Source organism: Lichenostomus cassidix, chromosome 7, assembly GCF_008360975.1.
Source record: "Lichenostomus cassidix isolate B80296 chromosome 7, HeHo_3.0, whole genome shotgun sequence".
NCBI lineage: Eukaryota > Metazoa > Chordata > Aves > Passeriformes > Meliphagidae > Lichenostomus > Lichenostomus cassidix.
Genome location: NC_139488.1, coordinates 3,275,913 through 3,298,488, shown reverse-complemented (window position 1 = coordinate 3,298,488; position 22,576 = coordinate 3,275,913). Strand labels below are relative to the sequence as shown.

The 22,576-nt window shown below is 45.0% G+C and overlaps 1 protein-coding gene and 1 long non-coding RNA gene across 9 annotated transcripts in view; one reads left to right on the top strand and one right to left on the bottom strand.

The window, feature by feature from the left end:
• Positions 1-22,576, bottom strand: part of DRC11 (dynein regulatory complex subunit 11) — a 97,835-nt gene that overhangs the window by 50,850 nt on the left and 24,409 nt on the right. For all 5 annotated transcript variants that reach the window (XM_085065810.1, XM_085065813.1, XM_085065812.1 and 2 more), the window contains one exon: positions 16,829-17,013. In XM_085065810.1, coding sequence (XP_084921936.1) covers positions 16,829-17,013 — 185 coding nt within the window. The remainder of the gene's footprint in view (positions 1-16,828; positions 17,014-22,576) is intronic.
• The window catches only part of LOC146434331 (uncharacterized), a 78,992-nt gene that overhangs the window by 56,162 nt on the left and 254 nt on the right, over positions 1-22,576 (top strand). The window contains exons 1-3 of one of the 4 annotated variants that reach the window (XR_014853349.1): positions 18,873-19,493; positions 19,891-20,222; positions 21,992-22,052. This is a non-coding gene — a long non-coding RNA (uncharacterized LOC146434331). Of the gene's footprint in view, positions 1-5,959; positions 6,287-18,872; positions 19,494-19,890; positions 20,223-21,991; positions 22,053-22,576 lie in introns of those variants that run through there. The other 3 variants (XR_014853348.1, XR_014853351.1, XR_014853350.1) reach the window with 3 other exon arrangements.

Sequence of the window (22,576 nt, the reverse complement as noted above, 5' to 3'; positions counted from 1 at the left end):
ATGAGTTTGGACACAGCCACATTACAACTGATGTTTTATCTCAGGTCTTGATCCTCCCAGTGTTTGCTTGGATGTATTTGCTTGTTATGCATGGAAGTATTTCAGTGGAGGGTAATTGGAGGATCAGAAACTTTACTGTTGAGGATAAATATTCAGCTTTGAAAACTGGAGATCAAGTGTTGTGAGGCCAACAATGTGCAAGGGAAAGCATTCCCATGGAGGAATGAGGATGCAAAGTTTGCGGGGAAAGGTGATATCCTTTATTATAGTAACTATCATAATTGGAATGGTCTTTTGGGTCCCCAACGCCTGCCTTAGATCTGAAATGGGAGAAGGGAACTTCAAAGCCAAGTAATAGTTGGGAACAGTTGTTGGAGGGGACAGACCTAAATGAGGAATGTGGTAATTCTCCCTGATAGCTTTATTACATGTGGTGTTGCTGGCCAGGAAAGGTAGACCTTTGGCTGACCCAGTGCAGTTGTTCATAAGCTGCTTGAGTTCTTATAGTGAGAGAGTCTGTTCTGCTTTGTCATAAAGTTATTACTTTTTCAAGGATCCTTCTGGTCTTTCAGGGATAGCAATAGGTAATTAGTGTAATGGAAAAATGGGAATCTCTGTTCCCCTTCAGAGAGATTGGGGCATGAGCTTTCTCTGCCAGGACTCCTGGTTATCCTGATTCCTGCTGTAAAAACCATGGGGGGAAAGGATTTTTAAATTTTTTTTTTTTACACCTTTCAAATTCTGACAAATCATTCCTGGTTTAAAATGGCAATAAGTTTTTTCTCCTTGAAATAATTGGAGGCATGGATGGTAGCACTGCAAATTACTCCTAGGTTTTTGAATGGAAAGAAAAGGCAGTTTGGCAAGGAAAACCAAAAATACTTATTCTCCCAATATTAGCTTAAGTTGAAAGAAAATCTACTATAATTGGAAGAAAAATTTTGTAATATTGACACTCATAAAATGTTCTGGAGCTCTGATTTCCCCTGTCCCTCCACACACTCAAAAAACATTGCCCTAAGTTTCCTCAGAGCTCAAACTGAGGATTGGGAGAAATCACATCCTCACTGATAGAACTGAACTGCTTTGCAAGAGCTGAGACCAACCAAGCTGTGCTGAAAGCTTAGACCAACTTAGAGGACATTAAATGTCCCCTCCATGGCATGGAAATGAGAGGAAGATCAAAGGGACTGGAAAGCAGATCCCTGGGAAGTTATTTAGGGTTTTTTGGCTTGACTCCTGCAGTGCAGGACAGCCTTGGGCAGTGTGAGGTGTGCAGTAACATTGAAGTGGATCCATGGACACCTGGATGTCCCATACCTGCCCCTGGTGGGAAAACTGACATCAGGCTTACATCCCCCATGCTTGGTTTTCTAGGTCTGAAGTTCCTTGAGTGCATTTGCTTCTTTTTTGGAGTTCTTGGCCATGCTGTGTTTAGCGGAGCTGCACTCCTCCAGGGAATGTCTCCAAGGACAAAGAGCTGCTCTCCCTCTTTCCCAGCCCTGCTGTCCCCAGGCTTGTTTCCAGTCTCAGCTTCCTGTTGCCTGTCTGCAGCCTTTCTAGGAATGCAATCCCACGGAGGAGAGCAGGGTGAGCAGCCCTTCCTGGGGGGGCAGAGCTGTCCTCAGGGATTGTTCCAGGTCTAGGCGCCTTGATGATGGAATAACGAGAGCTCTGGAGCACACAGCTCCCATTAAACTCTCATCTGGTTTGATTTGCTCATCTCTTCCATTCTCTTCAGAGCAAGGTCAAAAATACAGAAGCTGGCTCAAAGGAACACCAGGTCAAATTCCCCCTGCGTTTACTGAATTCCTTACCTTTGGTCAGCTTCTCCTGCCAGCGCCAAACGCCCAATCCTGACTCGAATTTGGCAGAATTTCCAGTGCTCAGCATTCAACTTAAGAGACTGAAGCAATTATGGGGCAGTTTTAAGCAAGATTACTTTAACCCAGACTAGAAGCTTTGTGAGAATAGTTTTCCTGCAGAGTCAGCCAGAGGGAATCAACAGAACTTTATTAACACAATATGAATCCTGTAAAGAGGAAAATAAAGCATGCCATTTTTTCTAGCAAGGCCAGCCAAAAGAAATAACTTGCCCTCCAACATCACCAGTTTCTTTGGGATTTGGAGTGAAATGAGGTATGAGAGAGCATTTTGTCTTATGGGATTTGTTTATGAGAAATTTGAGTGATTGTTTTTGCTTCTTAGAAGTCAAGGTGGACCAAAATACATCTCTACAGGAGGGGAAGAAGGCTCTAACCTGGCTGCTTTGCACTGCTTTGCCATGGCACATCACTTAAAATTGAAAATGATGCTCTGCAGAGGGTTCAGAAATGGTGTCCTAGACAGGTCACCCACCTGGAAAAGCAGCCCTTGCACCCCAGCTCTGTGTGCTCTCCCAGGACTTTGCCTTCCTCCTTGTTCTAAAATGGTTTTACATCTGCTGCATTTCTTCTGCCACCACCTGACTGTGAAAGGTGGCTGAGGTATTTCAGAGGTATTGGCTGATTAAAAGCTCCCTGGAAGGACTGGGCTCTCCCTGAACCTGTTGTTCTGATGCTGGATGGAGAGCTGTGTGCATGCATAATAAATTCAGTGCTCTTGGGACATGTCAGCCTCCCTGTGAGTGCTGTGCAGCATGGACACCCTTTATATCTGTCAGGAAAATTGGGGATTGAGAGCCTGAAATGAGCAGAGAAGCTCTGTGCTTTGATCTACCCATTTCCCAAAAGACAGCACAGCAGGTAATATGGTGATTGAACAGCCCTGACTGTGGGCAAATGGTGTGATTTTTATTGGGTTTGGAACTGATTGCATTGTGAAGATGGGTGGATCTGAGGAGGCAGCAGAGGTGGCATCAGACACATTTCAGTAGCTCTACCTCTGCCTTACACCTGTGGAATCAGTGCAGAAATAAAGCCTAGCTTGGCATAACTAATATTTTGCCTCCCCTGAGTTAAAATGCTTCTCAGCCACTGTGTCATGGCTGTCCCACTCATGGATCACTGTGCCCCTGACCTGCTGCCTGCTCATGGCTTAACTTTAGGAGTTTGTAAAGGACAGGGTGCAACCAGCTTCATCAGGCATCATGTGACTGCTTGAGAGAGCAGCTTGATAATCCATTTGAGACTGGAATCACTGTTTGCAGCTAAGGCTGAACTGCCTTGAAAAGCACTTGTGATGCAGAGGGAAAATGTCACTGGGGAAGGAGAAGCTGAAAGTAGCACATTCCAAAGTTTTTGAGAATGTAACCAAACACTGCTTTCTCCTTCACTGCTCAGTATCCCAAATGGGTCAGGTTGGAAGGGACCACAGTTGAAGGCATCTGGTCCAGCTTCCCTTCTCCAGCAGGGTCATCCCAGAGCACATGGCTCAGGATTGTGTCCAGACGGCTCTGGAATATCCCCAGTGAGGAGGCTGCACACTCCCTCTGGACTCTCTGTTCACTGCTTGGTCACTGCACAGTGAAATAGTTCTGCCTCATGCCCAGGTGGAACTTCTGGGCATCAATTTCTGCCTGTTCCTCGTGTCCCATTGCTGGGCCCATGGAGCAGAGCCTGGATCCACCCTCTGGCACCCACCGTTTGAATATTCATACACATTAATGAGGTCCCCTCTCCTCTTGAGGCTGAACAGCCCCAGCTCCCTCAGCCTTTCCTCATCAGAGGTGCTCTTGTCCCTTCCTCACCTCCTCAGCCTCTGTTGGACCTGCTCCAGGAGCTTTTTGTCCTGAGCAACCCAGAGCTGGACACAGCATTCCAGATGTGCCTCAGCAGGGCTGAGCAGAGGGGCAGGACCACCCCCTGACCTGCTGGGAATGCTCTTCCTGATGCACCCCAGGATCCCACTGGCCTTCTTGTGCCCCAGGGAACACTCATGGCTCAGGGACAGACAGCTTCTTGTCCACCAGACCTGCCAGATCTGGCTCTCTATGGTTTGTGTGAAAATCTAAATGAACTACTTCATGATAAATCTGAGGCAATTTCATGCAGATGAAAGCAGTCACAGTGCTTGATTTTTCCATGTTCCTCCCAACTGGCTTGTGCAGCCTTATTGGACTAAATCCCCTTCAGGTGTACATAGAGTGTAAAACCAGGGGAAAAGTGAGAATGTTGCAGAATCCATCTGTAAAATTAGAGATGTTTAGGCTCCTGGTCAATGCTAATAACCAAAGAGCTCACTAGAAAGAAAAATAATTTAGAACCTCCACTTTGGCATTTAAAAAGTGTGGGAAAAGACAGGGAGAAACATTCCAGATGAGCTCAGCTCTAAGCCAGGCGTGGTATTAGGAGCAGCCATTTATCAGGAGTTTTAGCTCAAAACCCCAGTCATCTCTGCAGTCCAAGAAACACACTGTAATGCCTGGAGATGCCAAGTTCCTTAACTCTCACCTTTTTAGTTTTGGGAGAGAAAAATTGGAGTGCTCTAGTCCTGTACCTGTTTGGTGTGGCTTTGGTGTTCTGAAGCCTCTTGAAACTGGCTGGAATTGTGCAGAGTGATAGAATTGAATACCTTATGTATGACTCTGCCTCTCCAAATGACTGAATCTTTCAGTGGGATACACTCAGATTTAATATGAAAAAGGCATGAAGTGCAGCTTTTTTATTATTGTTAATTTAAATGATGGCTTAATAATGTGCTTTTGAACAATTTCTTTGTTAGACGGGGTTGGTGCTGCACAGAGTTGCTGGCAATGTGACAAAGAGGCTGGAGAACCAGGGATTTAGGGGATATTCTCTGGGAATTTGGAGCTGGAGCCCAAAACACAGGTAATTTCCCCAAAGTGGTGGAACAGGCAAGGTGGGGTGGGAAGTGCAGAGTGGAGATGAGCCCTGCAGGGCAGCTTTGCTCAGTCTTAGGGCTCTATTGTGTTGTTTCCAGGCCTGGAGATGTGACTGTGTTGCTTCACAGGCTTTTCCAGAGGATCAGTTGTCTGGAATGGCCTCATTGCAGGATAGCAGAGCTCCCTCAGGCAAAGAATGGGAAGATTAGGCTTGGGCAGGGAGGGAATACAGGCACACACTGTTCCCAGGCTTCCCACAACCACCAGCCTTGCAACACACAGAGACAAACGTACGAGTTAGATGTGATTTCCCAGGAGGGGATGAAGGTGGAAGGACAGTTTGGGCATAGAGTGACTCCCTGTGCAGCAGCTCTGAGAGCTGAGCCCATGATGGGAAGCACATGGAAGCACATGACACAACTCTGGCTCTGGAATTCACTCCCTTGGAATAATTGTGTTTTAGACTTGGAATACTTTGAGGGCTCCTGCAGCTACACAGACTGCAGCCTTTAACTCACAGCCGTGCTTTAAACCAGATTCTTCAGGATTGGTTGCTGGATTAGAGATGCTTTCCAGAAAAAAGTCTGGGAAGAGCTGTTTTCCCTGTGTGCTGGGAACATGAAACAAGAGAATAAACTTTCTTTCCAAGCCACCAAAGGATTACTGAGTTAGTGAGGGGCTGTGAGAACAGACAGGGGAGTGTTTGAACAGATTTCAGGGCTAGGCAGTTTCCTTCTGTTCAATAAATGTCTCAGTGAATACTGAACCAGCTCTTTTATGGTTCTGCACCCTTTGCTTAAATCATGGAATCACAGGATGGTTTGGATTGGAGGGACCTTGAAGTTCATTTTGTTCCATGCCATGGGCAGGGACACCTTCCACTGTCCCAGGCTGCTCCAAGCCCTGTGCAGCCTGGCCTTGGACACTTCCAGGGATGGGGAAGATCAAACAAGTTTGTATTTGGCACAGGACCTTACTGATATGGTTATTACTGCTGTTGATACAGTTATTTTGTACAAATAGAGCCTAAGAAAACTCCCTTATAGGCTATGAAATGTTTTTTATTCAGCCTAGGATGATCCTAAGTCTGCCTGACATGGCACACAAACCGTAATAGCTGGGTGTTTTTAGAGTAAATTACTATAAATAATTAGAATTTCTGTTGTCTCTGCACAGGACTGAAATGCAGCATGACTTAAAAGCCCTGGTCTCTGACCTGGATAATAAAAACAACCTGCTTGATGGAGTCTGACTAATCTCCCCCGTTCTGAAATTCCCAGTAAAACTGAAACACATTGGCTCTGGAAGGAATGGATGCGACTCAGGTTTCAGGCAAGGTCTTGCTCTGCCCACAGAAATAATGTCATCAAACCTTTGCAGCCTTGAGTTGAATGCAGGTATAGGATTTGGATAGAGAAGCTTTAATGGGAATTTTGCTCTGGCAAGAGCTTCCCTAGGTGCTCACCAACCCACACTATTTGAGTTTATAAACTCAAATTTAAAAAAAAATGCTTTGTCTCATGTGTCCTTGACAGGTTTCCCAGCACTGGGATTGCAGTCAGTGTTCTGCTGTCACCTAGAGCCTGTTCCAGCTATTCCACCATGGAGATCTTGAGGTTTATGGGATAACCTGCTCCTGTTGCCTGTGTCCTTCTCCCCTCTCAGCTGCTCCTCAGTGTAAGCCTGGAATTTTTTCTGCTAGATGATGCAAGCCTCCCGGGTGGGGAATTCACTTGGAATGCAGCACTTCAGGAACTTGTCAGCAGCCTGTTAAATAATCCTGTTGGCACACTGGAGTCACAGTGCCCTGAATCAGCCTTATACTCCATCAGACATTCCACTGCTATGGTCCCCAGGGTGCAGACTGGGAATATCCCACTGCCAGGGAAAACAGGGAAACAACTGCATTTCAGAATTAAAAGGATCCCTCTTCTCTTGGGAGAAAGAATGACAGGCTGTCATCCACAGCCACATTCTCAGCCATAACTTGCACACCATCTTCTCCATATTCAAATCTGCCCTCTTGGCAATTGAACCTTTTATTTCTATATCCACCTGAAGTTGCTGGCATAGACATTTGGGAACTGCTCTTTTGTCTTTGCCTTGGAAACACTTCATATTTTCTGTCAGTCTTTGGTCCTAGCTGTGCCTGTTTTTCAAAATGGTAACTCATAGGGGTTTTTTTTTCCCCAGTTTTATGCCTCTTTCATCCCTCCTCCTCTGATTCTGCCTCTCCAGCTCCTCATGACTGTTTCTGCTCTCCCTTTGCTCTGCTTGTGTCAGTCCATGCCACGCTTCTTTTTTACCCCACTTGCCTCCTTTTTTCTTTGCATTCTACAGAGCCAAGGCTGAAAATGCCTTTTCCACCTCATCTGCTTGCTTCTCCAAAGAGATCCTTCTGTGGAGCAAGGGCTGGAGCTTGGGAGCCACTGCTCTGTGCTTCGTGTTCATTTTGATTCTTCTTAGTTCTAAGCTTTTCCTTAGTCTTTCTCTTCCCAGAATATCCATTAAACACCTCTCCTCTGCCAGCCACTGGCTCTTCAGTGCTTCTGCCAGGCACCAGTGGGACTCCTGGTTCTTTTTTCTTTGCCTGTTTCTTGTTTCCCAGCAGATCTTCACGCGCTTTGCTTGTTGGAAATGGGGAAGTGGGGAAAATTGGTTCTTCCTCCTGCTCTGTATTAACTTGCTGGAGAAGACACCTCTCCCTATCACAGTGGAGTCAAATAATAGCTGGGCTGGGTCTCTTCCCCTTCCCCTCGGGATTCATTCCCTTCTTTCTTTCTCATTGATTAGGACCACACTCTGCTGGTTCAACCAGGAATAGATCAGATGGCAGAGCAGGCTCCCCTGGGCCCAGCCTAGTAGGTATCTAGCTGGATTCCTGGAAGAGAAACCAGCTCCAAGGTGAACATCAGGCCCCAGTTATCAGTTTTAAACACACCCCACTGCTCTGTTCTGCCTTCAGAAACCCAGCCTGCTGCGTTAGGACTCCGCTTGAGAAAGGAACAGAGGAGGACAGCAACTTAACACACCCACTGAACGGGCACAGCCTGCAGGATTTTCCACAAAAAAACCCCAATCCTGCCTTTCAAACATGTAGAGCTGTATTATAACAAGCTGCTGGCAAGTGTGAGTCCCTGGGTGCCACTGATGTTTGTGTCTGTGTGAGTATCTATGACAACAAATAAACCTAATGTTTGGGAAGTGTCCTTGGGAATCTCAGTGGAGGGGTTGCTGCATTAGGTCGGGAACACTTTGCATTTTCAGACTTTTAATTCCTAAGTATTATGGAGATGAGTATGAAGTGCTTTAGGAAAATGAACTAATTAGTTACCAGAATTATTTTTTTTTTCCTGTGTGCAAATGGGAGAGCTCAGACTAATGCTATTTACTTTAGCTGATTCCAGACTTTTAGGTGTATAAAGGAGTGAATATTTTTAGGAGCTTTAATTCTAAGCAGGAGGCTTAGCCTCAAGGTCAATGGGCTGTGGGTGTCTGTGGGTCACTTGAAGCAATTTGAAGAAAGAAGAAAAGAGAATCTAACCTCAATTTGTTGAAATTGCCAGTTTTGCTTCTGTAGTGCTCCAAATCAAAAAGTGGGGAGCCTGGAGTTATCCTACAGAGCAGTGATCAGGATGGGCAGGTCTGTAAGAATGGATCAATCTAGTTAAAGGCGTAATAATTATGCTAAATAAATGAAAATGTCTAATTGCACCCATCTTTTTGCTCAAATGTTTTAGAACAAGGAGTTTTCCCTTTTTCTTTTGTCACTGTGCCTTTTGGAACAGAAAAGTCTCTGCTATCCCTGTAAAAATCCACAGGGCAAGGACAATCTTGCTTTGGTCTACAGCTTAAAACTACAGAGACAGAAACTGGGGCAGGAATGGGGTGGGGAAAAGGCTAAGCCTTTTGGGGTGAAGTGATCTGGAAGCAAGCAGGTTGAGGAGAAAAATGGAGGAGGAGAGCCTGGTCTGTATAAGAGCTGTGCTTGTTGTGGCTTTGCTGATGTGTGGCTGTTGGGATCTGAATGAGCTTTTAATGTTGTTTCTGCATAATTGATATGCAAGTGTGGCAAGAGGTGTGCAGTGCAAATCGTGCCTGATGGAGAGGTGAATATGAGCTCACAGATGCTTGAAGTTCTGAGCATTCCTGCAAAAGATGCTGAGGACAAACCCAAAACTCCTTCACAGGCAGAAAGCCCAAAGTGCCTTGGCACTGAAATGCTTTCCCCCTTGATTTTGCTTTGGTAAACTCAAGACTGAGTTTCTGACTGAGTCACAATCAAGACAGTGATTCTGCCTGGCTGTAACAGCCTTGAAAAAGGCTCTAAACCAACAATGTGCTTTCTATGAATCCTCTTGGAAGTCAATGGGAGTCTGTTTAGAATAAGGACAATTAAATAACAATCTGACCCTCTTTTCAGTGTAAGCAACACCTCTTAGGGAAAAGAGAGATCAGTTGGGGAAGATCCCTAATGATTTTGTGATTTGAGATATCTGAGTGTCTGTCTGGAAGGGAATCACAGTGTTTGAGATGTGCTTGGTGAAGATGTGCTTATATGCAATATTGGTGATTAAATAAGAGTTCATGAGGATGACTTACTATGTTGAAAACCCCTCGGGGAGCTTGATTTGCACCTGTGATGCTTTAAGAACCTTCTTTTCATTCGTTAGAAATTTGGATAGTTGAAAGAGCAAACTCCAGGATTACAAAGAGCCCTTTGCATGTGTTTTCAATCACTGTGTAGAGGTGGCAATCATAAATCGAAGTGTCAAACCGGAACAACAACGCATCTCAGAGTTGGTGGTGATTTAGAAAGCAGAACCAGTGATCTTATCAATGCCTCTCTGGAGGTGTGACACCAGGGTTCAACTGGGCTTGCTGTTTCAAACACCTGCCAGCAAGATTTATCTGTGTATGGGAAATGGGGGAATCCAGGGGCTTCCGGCAGGTTCCCCCCAAAGCCATGGAGTCACCTCCATTAATGTCAGCAAATTCATAAATCCTGAGCTTGCACTGAAGGAGGCAACTTCTGCCACTGCACAGAAGCTTCCAGAGGTGTCCCCTGCCTCCTGTAAATCCATGGACACCCAATAAAGTAGATTAACTGCAGATGGACTTTATAACAGCTGTCCCTCCTTTGGAATTAGAGGGGTTCACACTTTTTTTAAAAAGGCAACAGCGTGGTGCTCCTAAAAGCAAGAAAGGCCTGAAGGGTATTTTTGTCATTGTTTTGTTTCAAATGGCTTTCAGGTTAGGTAGTTGATTCCAATCGATGGGAAAACAGGTTGCAGAGCTGTTGGCTCCACTCTGCTCCGCCATAAACAAACAATCCTCTTGTTTCTGATAACTTATTTTCTCCCCATTAAAGGAACCCGGTGGGTTATTTGCTTTGGTTCACTCCTCCCAGGAGCCAGTGGTGCATTTGCATTCCATTCCCTCGCTCCCTCCAGCCCTAAAGATGCCTGCCAAAATTAGTCAACAGATAACTACTCAGTGGAAGCTTTTAGAAACGTGTTAGGAAAGGCTTGAACATTACCCATTAATGTTTACAGCTCCTAATTATGTTAATTAATCAGTCTTCGAGGTTGTCTCAGCTGGGAGCCCAAAGGCAGGATTTCAGTTCCCACAGATGTACTTTAAGTCACTGCCATGGCTGCTTGCAGCGAGGAGCTCAGCACGCTCTGCCTGCCAGGATATTTATGCTGGTCCTGGACAGGGTTTTTCCTGCTGGATTTTTAAACTCCCAGCATCTGGGAGCAGGCAAAGCTGTGTTCAGGAAGAAGGATTTTAAATGGAAGCTATCCCTGCAGAAGGGCCTTCTGGCAGGGGAGAAAGGCACTCAGAGAGCACTCTGCACCAGCACTGATTGCTGGGATACAGAGCTTACTGCCTTGCCAAGACCTGGGATTGCTGTCTATGTTAAAGAAGTGAGGTGAAACTATTGATAGAAAAACCCCCATTACTGCCTCTTCTAATAATGTTTCTTTGCTTTTGCAAGAAGACCCAAGTATTTGGACAGAGGAGAACACCTAAGGCTGTGCCATCCTACTTCAGAGCTTCATTTCTAGAATTCAGAGTTTGTCTTCACTCTCCTGAGGAAAACCAGATTTGGATAAGAGACACAACCCTGCAGAGGGAAAATCTACTTGTTCTGTGCTGTTCCCTAAAGGATTTGGTTTGTGTAAATGGCACAAAGTACAAGAGGGTAGGAGAAGATATATTCAACTCCAGTGAATACGTGAGGATAGGAAAAAACATCGTGCAGATACAGATCTCTTACTAATTAAGTTCAGCTCATCTTTATCTGGTGGAATTAGCAGATAACCACTTATTTATCCCCATATCCTGATTTTTACCACGAGCTCACAGCTGCTGCTGGCTGATACCTTTTGTTCCTAAGTGCAATGTCATGTACAAGTGGTTTGTGAGCATGTGGCAATCCTTTAATGGTGACAAGTAATGGGAAAACAAGTAAGGATAATTTTCATTAGGTGAAAAGAGAATGGTTCCTCACCCATCTACAGATGGCTCTTGTGGGCAGCAACTCCTCTCTGTGCAGAATATCAAGTGCCAAATACCAAAGAGGTATTTTTTGGTAGGTTCCTGCAGGAGTGGCACAGAAGAAGGGAATGTTTTTACCAGAGCAACATGGCATCATATGGAAAGAGGCCTGTGATCAAGGGGCTGCTGATGTCTCTGGTTGTTTTCCAAGGATCTTCAGGCTGGACCTTGCTCTTGGACAGCTGTCTGCTGGAGTGGCTCATGGCACCAAACCTGGTTTTGAAGCAATTTTCCCATCAGCAGTTCCAGGAGTTGCTGCCATATTGCATGGAGGCTGCAATCCATGCTCTTGGGCTCCTTGGAAAGCTCTGCTGGCAGGTTGAGGTGAGCCAGATGGGACTGGAAAGCAACGTGGCTCGGGATGGATTGGGAGTCACAACTCCTTGGAACCAGAGCGGAGGGGGTGCTGCTGTTGGCACTGCTGAGGTGTCATCCCTCCCTGTCCTGTTGGCACTGCTGAGGTGTCATCCCTCTCTGTCCCGTTGGCCAGGCTTCACTGCTGATGGATTGCCTGGCAGCTCTAGCACTGCCTCCATAAAAAGCAGAGTGGACGGAGTGTGAAATGCAATACGGGCAGCGCCTGACACAAATGAACACTTTCCCTATTCTGTGGAGTTTCAGTGCAAAACCTCTCTCTCCATTCATCTCCCTCCTGCCTCCCCCTTCCCCATCCCCTGCTGCCCAGGGAGCCCCGGGAACAGGAGTATTGGCAGTGAACTCAGCTCCACTAAACAGGCTGGGGGAAATAAAGGAAATATAACACCATCACTTCCTATTTCTTTCTCTTTCCCTCTGCATCAAAGCCCAGGCTGGCTGTCAGGAATGCTCAAAAGGAATAAATAAAGCACAGGAACCCCCCTGCTTCAGGAGGAGTCTTATTCACTCACCATGAAGCTCGGCCAATTCCTTTTCTGACAGCACTCGAGTCAGCAGGCAGAGCAAGAAGATCATTCAAAGCTAATCAGTAAAGTGTAAACCTATTATGAAAGCACATTTACCCCTCGCCGCCTCCTCCCTCCTGAAAATCAATCCCCAAATCTGTGGGAATAACACACAGCCCCCATAAAAGTTGCTATTACTTAGATCCCCTGTTATTAGGTCAGCGATGCCACGGATGAAATGCTCCCCAGAGCTCCGAGCGGTGGCAGATAAATCCTCCAAGAAATTCATGGAGTAATTTGTTACAGCTCGAGGGCATGAGGCACAGCACAGCAGAGCCCGTGCATGAGGCTCTCCCCTGTGATTCTGGAGGCCATCTATGGTAATAAAAACCTCATCTTGATTTCTCATCCTTTGTATTGATTTCTGTCAGAAAATACTTGTCTTAGACAAAGATGCTGCTGTATTTCTCTAGATAATAAAGGGATCCTTCTCCCCTTTTCTGCCTATCCCCTTTTAAAATTTGTTTTAGGGATGACTCTAAGACTCATAATTTGGGAACTGGTTTATGCACAGTGGGTAAAGAGTGGAGAAGATGATGATTGGCTTTGCATATGCAGAGCAAAGCCCTAAATGTGAAATTAGAGAAAAATGGGTTTGGTCTGGAACAGTAGAGAAAATTAAAGCTAAAACCCCAGCTATGCTATACCTTAATATGAAACTGTGTTATTAATTGAATGGATGGAATGTGTGGGAGTCAAGTAATTACCATCCAGACTCAGATGTCTAATAATCATAGTAACTGCTGATTTTAGATCATTTGCACCCCTGCTCTGTGAACCCTATCTTGGAAAAAAAACCATCAACAAGGCAGGGCTGTAAGTAAACTGCATGATGCTTCTTCAAAAAGCTTTCATAAACAATTATCTTGCTTTTCTAGTATGGTTGGGCAAGGGCACATGGAAGTCTGGAAGGCTTTAAGTGAATAATTTGCAGGCCAAAAAAAGAGCAGCTCTACAGAAGCCAACCCAGGTAAACAGAAGGATGGATGGTAAGGATGAAAAACGCAGTGTTATATCAAAATTATTTTATCTTCTCAGCAGTAGGATTGATACAAGCAACTGGAACAATTTTATTTAGTCTATTCCTTTGGGTTTTGCTTTCCTTGGCTTTTTTATAACCTCTCTTCATAAGAAGCTGGTTCAGGTCTTGAAATGACTGAAGCTGTTCCCTTGAGCAAAGAAAGTGGTAAATATTTACAGCAGTTCTTACAAGTTGAGAAATTTAATATGTGCTCATTGCTTTTGTAATCTAAGAGTAACTGTGCTGAAAGACAATACCTGCTAATTGTATTTTCTATCACAGCCTTTTCTGAGTGATGGATAAAATATGGAAGTTTGGGGTTATTTTTTACTACACACAGCAAAATTTATTCAAAAGAATCTTTGTTCCCTTTTATCTGTTTATTTAATAGACTACGGAAAATGGGAAACTCTGTCAAAATGCCCAGTTGAAGAATAATTTATGAGCTACATTTAGCTGTTGATCTCGCAGACTGGCTTAGGGGAGAGCCAAAATATATCCTGGCAGGTAATAATTAATGCAAACCTTGACACTTCAGCACTGGCCCAGTGTTCAGCAGGACACAACCCCCACTTCTGCAGCGTCTCTGGCAGGAAAGCCAGGCTCTGCAGGATACACTCACTCCCTTGTGGAGAAATCTGCTGCTTTTTTGGTTGTTTTGAAGCCTATTTTGGATGCCAGGGAATGTGTCTGCGGGGAAAATGATTTTGGTCACTTAGACAGAGGCCTGCTGTGAAGAGCAGGAGGGCAGGCAGCTCGCTCTGATTCCTCTCAGCTCTGTAAATCACCGCATCACTCAGCCAGATTCAAATGAACTCCAATGCTGGGCCGTGTCCAGCCTGTGCTGAAGCTGATGGCAGCTCTCCCACTGCCTGCACTGGGGGCAGAATTTCATCTGCCACGCTGCTAAATCACCAGAAGAGCTTTTATCAATGAGAGCTGTCTAATCTTGGCTGAACTGTGCACTACTGATTTTTAGGGATCACGACAGACAGTTAATTTGAAAGAAGAGAGTAACAGGGAGTATGATGGGGCTTGGAGCAGCCTGGGATAGTGGAAGGTGTCCCTGCCCATAGCCAGGGGTGGAATGAGATGATCTTTAAGGTCCCTTCTAACCCAAAGCCTTCTGTGATTCTCTGATCAAACACTGACTGCAACAAGTGTGTCACTGTCCCTCTGCCACCAGCAGTGACCCTGCTTTCAGGCAGACCACAGAACTGCACGTTTTTAGCAAAAAAATAGTTTTTAGCCTAATCAGACCATTTTGATAGAAAATGTTCAATTTTTTAATATGAGATTGTTTCACATGGGTAGGTTATTGTCCAAAGTTGGAGGGGAGCTCTTTTTTCACCCTGTCTTGGCTGCAGCAGAACAAACCTGACTCAAGGCTTATCTCTAAGCACCCTGGGTGTGGGTATGTTTTAGTCGCATTTAATATAATCCTTTGCTCATGATTAACCATAAAGCTATCCAAGATCAGTTAATGTGGTGCTCATATTCCAACATCTGCTTTAATCTTTGTTAATTTTCAAGTCAAGATGAGATTCAAGACTATTCAACCTGACTACACAGAGCAGAAAAGAGTAGCTAAAAAGCCCTTATAACTTGTTTAATCAGGTATTCATATGCTGGGCTTCTAGCCTTGAGTCTCCCCTAAAGCTGAGATATAAATGTAGCAAGCAAGTCCCTCTCCACCTGTAAGGGCTACAAAAAGAAAGCTCAGCATTTACACCCCACTTTACACGGTCTGAGTATTCCACAGGTCCATGAGACTGAGGACTCTCCTGCACTAGGCAGCAGGAGTTTTGATGAATGTCCCTCTCAGCCATCACTCTCCACCTCCCTCCACTGAACCATGGCTTCAGCTTCCTCAAACGATCCTTTGGATGGGTTAGGCTGCTGGTTGGCTCTGCTGTTAAGTGTCTCTGTGGAACAGATTTAATTTTTAATACTGTCTCATAATGCCTTTAAAGAGGTTTATGGCTCAGCCTGGTTCTCTGGGAGATTGCCTGTTCCCTGCTAATCTGCTACAGAAACATTGCCATTGGTTCCTGCAGTATTTCAGGGAGTTCTCCCCCAGCTCCAGAGCCAAGTTAATTGGACACGATTGACCTATGGTAGAGAATGACGATTAGGTGAGGAATATTAAGCAAAGGGAATAAGATCTTTCTGTGCCTCAGAACATGCTGGGAGCTGTGGGGAATGGCAGGAAATGGCAGCTCAAGGAGTGTGCAGAGCAGGCCCTGGGAGAGAGTTGATTTAGGGAATGGGAAAGTGCTTTGCAATAACTGAGGTTTGTAAAACCAGCAGCTCTTTCTAAAGCAGAGTAAAAATACACTGGAGTCTTGAGTGTCTGTAAGAGGCTAAAGTGCAAGAAAGAAGAAAAATAGGTTGTGGCAGAGCTTTGAGAGTGCTATTTTTGATCATTCTTTCTTTTTTAACAAACACTTCACCGTAGCACAGCTACCCAAACCAGCTTGAGGGAGTCAAGGAGAAAACAGAGCAGGATTTCATCAGAATGCATTTGTGTTTGCAACTGGAAACTGCATGCTGAAGGCAAGTCCAGTACCCTGAGCAAACACTGGATGATTAATGGACATGACACTGGTCCACAAGACAAATGCAAGCCCTGTAACATCACTGAGCAGCTCAAAAACACAAAAAGAGTTTGCAGAGCACCTTTATGCAGAGCAGATGAAACCTTGCTGCTAAATCCTGGAAGTTTTGGGTGCTGCTTCCCAATTTACTTTTACACACTAACCCGCTGGATGGGGCAAATCCCAGAAAATGATCAAACCAGACTATATCCCTTAGGACAAAGGTTTCCAGTGTCAGAATTGCCAGCCTCAAAACGTCTTTGGCTAAAGTAAACTTCCTGAGAGAACTATAGGTGTCAGCACTCGGTTTAAAACTCCCTAAGTATGTGCTTAACTCTAGTGAGACGTGAAGTTTCACTGAGATCAGCAGCACTGCTCCACTAAAGTTACATTTGGAGGAGTGGCTCGAAGGTCAGGCCTCAAGTACAAAAGTGCTTCAGATTCACGTGTGCTGCTGGATAATGCCAGCAGCAGGCACCTGGATGGCAGTCCCAGTGACGTGATGTGATTTGCTATGGCAAATAATGGTACTTCCAGCTCATGGAAGAGTGAGTTCTCCCTCTTAAACCTTATGGATTCAGGCAGGGGGAAAAGTCACTGTTCCTGAAGTTTAAAGTGTGCGGCTTGTAATTGCAAAGCCTGAGCCCAAGGTAATGGACAAAGTGAAGGTGTCCCCACTCTAATGTTTGTGGACCTGATCCCCAGCCAGTGATTGAAGGAGCATCTCTGACCCCTGGTCTGCTCTCCCCAGCCTGGAATCCTGCAGTGCAGGATTTTGGCTTTGCAGCTGCTGCAGAACTAACTCCTCATCTGGGACTGGCACCACTGGATTAGAGACGGATTTTGCAGTCTGTAGGAGCTAAAAATCAGACTTTGTGGGGTAAATGGACTTATCAAGGGGCAAGTGGTTCTCTCTGCTCACCGGCACTCGATGAAGCACTGGGTGAGCTGGTCCTGGAGGGTTTCCTTAATGTGAGGCCCCTCTGTTTTTCTAAGCTCTTGAAAAAATGATAGGTCCTCTTTTTCCTGGACTTCACCTTGCAGGACATCTGCTTTCCCAGCACCTACCTGCAAACTGCTCATTACCTCTAAGTGAGGAGGTAGGCTCTGAAAACAAGAGGAAAAAAAAAAAAGTATGAATGAAAAGAAACTTAATATGTACTGGAATGCCAGGTTGACAGTGAATCCGAGCTTAAGCCTTAATTTACTTGCAGGAAGCCAGGAAAAAAAAATCCCTGTGCTCATAAAAAGTGCCTGGATGCACACAATGGTCTATTGTTAGTATTTCGGCAGTAATTAACAACATTGCAATGTACAAAAACAACCTTTGCAGCGTGGGATCCCAGGATCTCAATGAGACAGGTGAGAAAGCTGCTGTTCTGCAAATGCCAGCTTTATCCATATCAGAAGGGTGCCAGAGAATTTTTTAATTGAATTTTCAAACGTCTGGACTTCCCATTGGTACTTTTTAATTAGCCAGTATTGTTTTTAATTTGTGCACTGCAATTTTTATATGTGCTGCTTGGTCAGTGGTTTCCTGGTATTTTGTTGCAGCTGGTCAGACTCCTTTAGGAAATCAACTTCCCTTGAGGAACAACAACAACAAAAAAGGAATAAACAACCCCCCCCCCAAACACTGTAATAAAAATCACAGCTCCCCAAGTTTCCCAGGATTTGATAACCTTGGCAAGAAGGGCTTCTAAGCCAGTTTCAAATCTTAGAATAATTTCTGCTTGGTGATTGATTTTACACATGTAGTTTGAGGGAGAAAAATGAAAGTCTTTCTGGTATTCAAATACAGAAGCATGAAAAAACCCATCTCTGTGTGTGGGCTGAAATTTTGCATTTTTCAGCTTGCAATCATTGATAAAGTTAAGATATTCCCAGTGTTTTATGAGCTATTGCCACCTTTGAAGTGTAGAGAAAAATCTACTTTAAAAATTAACTTGTGGACTGGCTTTGTGGTTTCAGGTTTGGGGTTTTTTTAATTCCAGAACAAATTGTTTTCCACATACTTGGGAATGATTAATCATATTGTCTGATGGTGTATGGCAAATTTAAGATGGGAAAATAGGAGAAAATACAACAATCTGGCTTTGTAGCATGTTTTTATTACCTTTCAAAATTAGTGACTGACATATAGGTGGCAGCATATGTGAACAAAAGCTGTTGGTTTGCATGAAAAAAACCCTCATAATTTTGCTCTGGCCTTTTAACTTCAGAGTCTACAGAAATTGTCCTTAACTGGCACATCTCAGACTAATTTAGTAATGCATTCTTCTTGCTCTGCTGATGTATTTTCTGATGTGCTTCAAGCCCCAACTGCAGAGGCCTCCCGCAAAGACAAAAAGCTCTGTCAGAGCTCTGGCCAGCTCATATTTAAGATCTGTTATTCCCTGTTTTTCCATGCTTCCACCAGGTTCCAAAAATCACTAACAAGTGCCAAGCAAATTTGGTTTCAGCGAGCACCCAGAGGGATCCCACCGTGTCCAAAGCAAGCACAGAGGCCCCGTTCAGGAAAGCAATTTACTGCCTGCCCTGCATCTGGGATGTGTGACTCGCACTGTGCTACAGGAATCGGTCAAGGCCACCAGGGAGAAAATATTCAGGAGGAAATAAGAGCAGCAGTGTGGTTTTGAAAGGTGGCTGCACATGTTCCCTTCCTGAATATGTGACCCCAAGTGCTGCCTTTTACCCTGAGATTTTACCTTTGCTCAATTCTGTTCCTAGGGAAGTCAAGTGTTTCCAATCTTCCCCCTCTGCAGCACCTATTTATAAGTACAACACAGCTACTATAAACAGTGTTTATTTGTATTTCACCATTGTCTGCCTGGCTGATGTTAAATGAAGCCCAGGACAGCCAGATGTGATGCTGCTCTCTTCATCAGCATTTGGAAACTCTCTCAGCAGCATTTGGGGCTCATTTGGAAACCAGAAGAGGCCTGTTTTCCAGACTGAGATCCAGAACAACTCCTCTGTTTGTCTCCCTACAGCAATGCTCAGGGATTGCTGCTTTCCTGAGAAGTTCCCATCAGATGGGCATGAGGATGCCTGCAGCTTTAGGGAGGCTGATCTGTACTTGATGGAGAGAGACAGGCAGCTCTCCAGCACACCCTGAACATTTAAAGGTGAAATGTTTATTATGTGAACAGTTTATTAGGGCTGAGAAGGGTAAGCTCCCACTCTATCTGAACTGCTGGATGCATCATCCCTCTCTTCTCCTGCTCTGGCACTCACTTGGATCCTCCAGTGAACCAGTTCAGCTCCCTAAAAAGTGGAAAATAATCCCTTTTGTCTTTTCCTCCCCTCCCACCTCCTCATGTCACTCTTTTCCCACTATAATAAGGTGAACCAGCCAGCCAAGGAGCAGCTGAGGGCCAGTGCCACAGCAAGGGAAGTGGTGGACAGTGGGACCAGACCAGTGTGGGAAGCAGCAGCACAGACAGCTGAGCTCCTCATTGCCATCCCAGAGCCTTTCCAGCTCCTCTGAGCTGCTCTCCACTGCATCTTGAGGGAGCCTTGGATGACCAGCTTCTCATCATTGAATTTATTCAGGCCACCTTTCACCAGTCCCAAAGCCAGACGAGGTAAGAGCTGTTTGAACTGGCAAGAAGGTGCCAATGTGAGATCAGCAGAAGGAAATTCTTATCTCAAAAAGTGAATTACTACAGCCCATATCTACACTTGAGCCCAGAGTCACGAAGCTGCTGTGGCCACAGTCCAGGTAGCTCTGAACCAGCTGGCTCAGATGCTGGTAATAACAAGGCCATGGAATATGTTCTGGTTGGCAAAACCCAGCCAAGCCCTGAGTAAATATTTGTGCAGCTCCCTGTCTGAGCACCATTCAGTTATCAGTACATCTGCATCAGGAGTTTTCGAGCTGCACTCAGCACTAAGGCTGAAGTACAGACATAAACCTGTAGAACAGCTTACGAGAAGCTCTGTTGTATTTACCCTTCGTATTTCCTGTATTTTCTTTTCCAGAGTCTGTTTTACTACAAGAAAACAGAATAAATGAGAATAACTTCTAGAACAAGACTCCAGCCATTCACCTTCAATATTTCCCTGAAGAAAGGCATGAAAGAGAACAAGCTAAGTTTATAAGGTTTATTCTCCTTTTCCCCCCAGTCCTCCTGATTTCTCGTTTGGCAATAACACACTCCAGCTGCGATGGGCGAGGGGAGCATGGAATGAAGAGAAGAGCACAGCTGGCTGTGCTCAGTGAGGCCTGAAGGACTCAGGGCTGGCTAATGTGGAACATCCACAGCATGCCCTGTTTATGAGGGACGAGCAGGAGGCCAACACGTGGCAGGAAGGTAAGGCTGGCTCCTGTTCTGGGAGAGGAGGAGAAAAGCAGTGAGTGGCAGCAAGGATATCATGCCATAGTCACTTGATTTTTAAATAGAACAGCACAGGTGAATGTATAGCTGGCTTGACTTTCTATTCTGTCACTTTGAAATCAATGCAGTGATGCTAACAAAAAATGGATGGACTTGGGAAAAACAAGGATGAGGAGACATCAAAAGAATTGATGTGTATGTGGGCTAACAAGTAAAATGGGGGCTCTTAAAAACTGCTTCCTTGGACTGTAAGAACTGATCCAAGTGCGTGGATGCTCAAGGCAATGAGTCAATAGGGAATAGGAAGATGAACTAGACAAAAGTAAGTGTAGAAGCGAATTTAGCAACATAACCTAAAAATAGACACTTGAGCAGCAGGAGCTGCTGAAGAGATGTAACAAGATGTCCAGGGGATGCAACTGTACCATTGTTTTAGCTGTCAGTTCTCTGCCATTTGTCAAGAATTTTCATAGAAAATGCTTTTATTCTGTTGAGTAAAAGACAAACTGAGGAAAGAAAGCGGAGTCCTCAAGCACCTAATGATGATATGAAATGCCTTAGACTATTAGAACACTTGAAAAAAAGGAAAATATGCTATGAATAGCACAGGTGATGCCTTCCTGCTTTGCAGCCGAAGAAAGCCACTCTGTTTATTTTGTCCACAGTGTTCTTGACCTAATCACAGAAATATGTGTCACCCTAAACCTCACCAGCTTCAGAGTTTAACACATTCCTAACCCCATCTCAGGAATGGCACCTTGTGTTCATCTTCAGGCACTTGTGGGCCTTCAAAAGGAGACAGAATCTCTCCAACAGCCCTGCTGTTCTCTTGCCAGTGGGCAAAACTCAGAAGAAAATAGGTCTGAAAAAGCTTTGGCCATCTGAAGATGCAGGAGGGAATAGGAAGTGAAATGGCAGGAGAGTGCCAAGAGAGACTATGAATTCCAACAGCTCCATCAGGAATGCTTCCCTGCTGGCCATTCTTTGACCTGTGCCTTGCAGTATCATGGCACAGCTTTCCAAGTGTCCACGTGGCTGTTCTGGAGCCCTGGAGTTATCCTGAGTGTGCTCCCATAGCTCTCTAATGTGCATTTAAGGAAGGCAAGAGCCAATTTATTTCTAACATCCCTTCTCTCAGCGCCTCTAATGTTCCTGCTTCTGAATCAAAGGGAGGCATTCTCCAGGAAGATGCTAATAGCTTTTCCTTGGGGGAAGAAGCATTTTCCCATCTTTAAGAAATTTCTCTGGCCATGTGAAATTCAAATTTGTTAACTTGCCCTACAAACAGCAACTCATTTAGAAACAAATTACAAATATTAGATGGAGACAGTGAACTTGATAATGCAATGCTGCCACATCAGTTGTAGAATAATGCATCTTAATGAAGGCTTCCCATGTGAATAAACCATTATATTTACAAGCTTTTCACAGTTAATGACCCAGAACTGGATAACGAAACTCACATTTTTAGTGTGGTCCTCTGTCAGCAAAAGTATACATATTAATAATTGATGTTGCTGTAAAAATAGGACATAATATGAAGATTCCTGAGTTTGTGGGAAAATAGGACTACATGGTCCATTAACTTAAAAGGCTTATCTAATGTTTGATGGGCTTTGTCTTTAAAATCCTTGTTTAAATTAATAAGGCAAAATGGACATTTGTCTAAAAGAGAATTTTATTCCAACTCATCAGTCATGAGCGCGCTGATGAGATTCTTCTGTTCTTTCCTCCTTCCCCAAAAGAATTTTGGTTTTAGGCAAGGGGAAGATGCGCCAGTAGGAGGGAGAAGGCATTTCCTACCAGGTAAGACAATGGGATGAAGGGCCAAGTGGGCAATAAGGGGATTGGAGCACCTCCTGTATGGAGAGAGCGTGAGGGAGTTGGGTGTGCTCAGCTTGGAGAAGAGAAGGTTGTGTGGAAACCTCAGAGCACCTGCCAGTCCCTGAAGGGGCTACAAGGAAGCTGGAGAGGGCCTGGAATGACAGGGCAAGGGGGAATGGCTTCAAACTGAACAAAGGGAAATTTAGGTTCGATCTTGGGAAAGAATTGCTCCCTGTGGGGGTGGGCAGGCCCTGGCACAGGGTGCCCAGAGAAGCTGTGGCTGCCCCTGGATCCCTGGAAATGTCCAAAGCCAGGTTGGACAGGGCTTGGAGCAACCTGGGATAGTGGGAGGTGTCCCTGTCCGTGGCAGGGGGTGGGACTGGATGATCTTTCAAGCCCATTTCAACCCAAACCACTCCATGATTCCACAAAACTGTGTCCGTTTTCCCTTCTCAACTCAGGCCCTCAGTTGCTCAGATCCCTTTCCCAGCTGGAAAGCCCTGCCT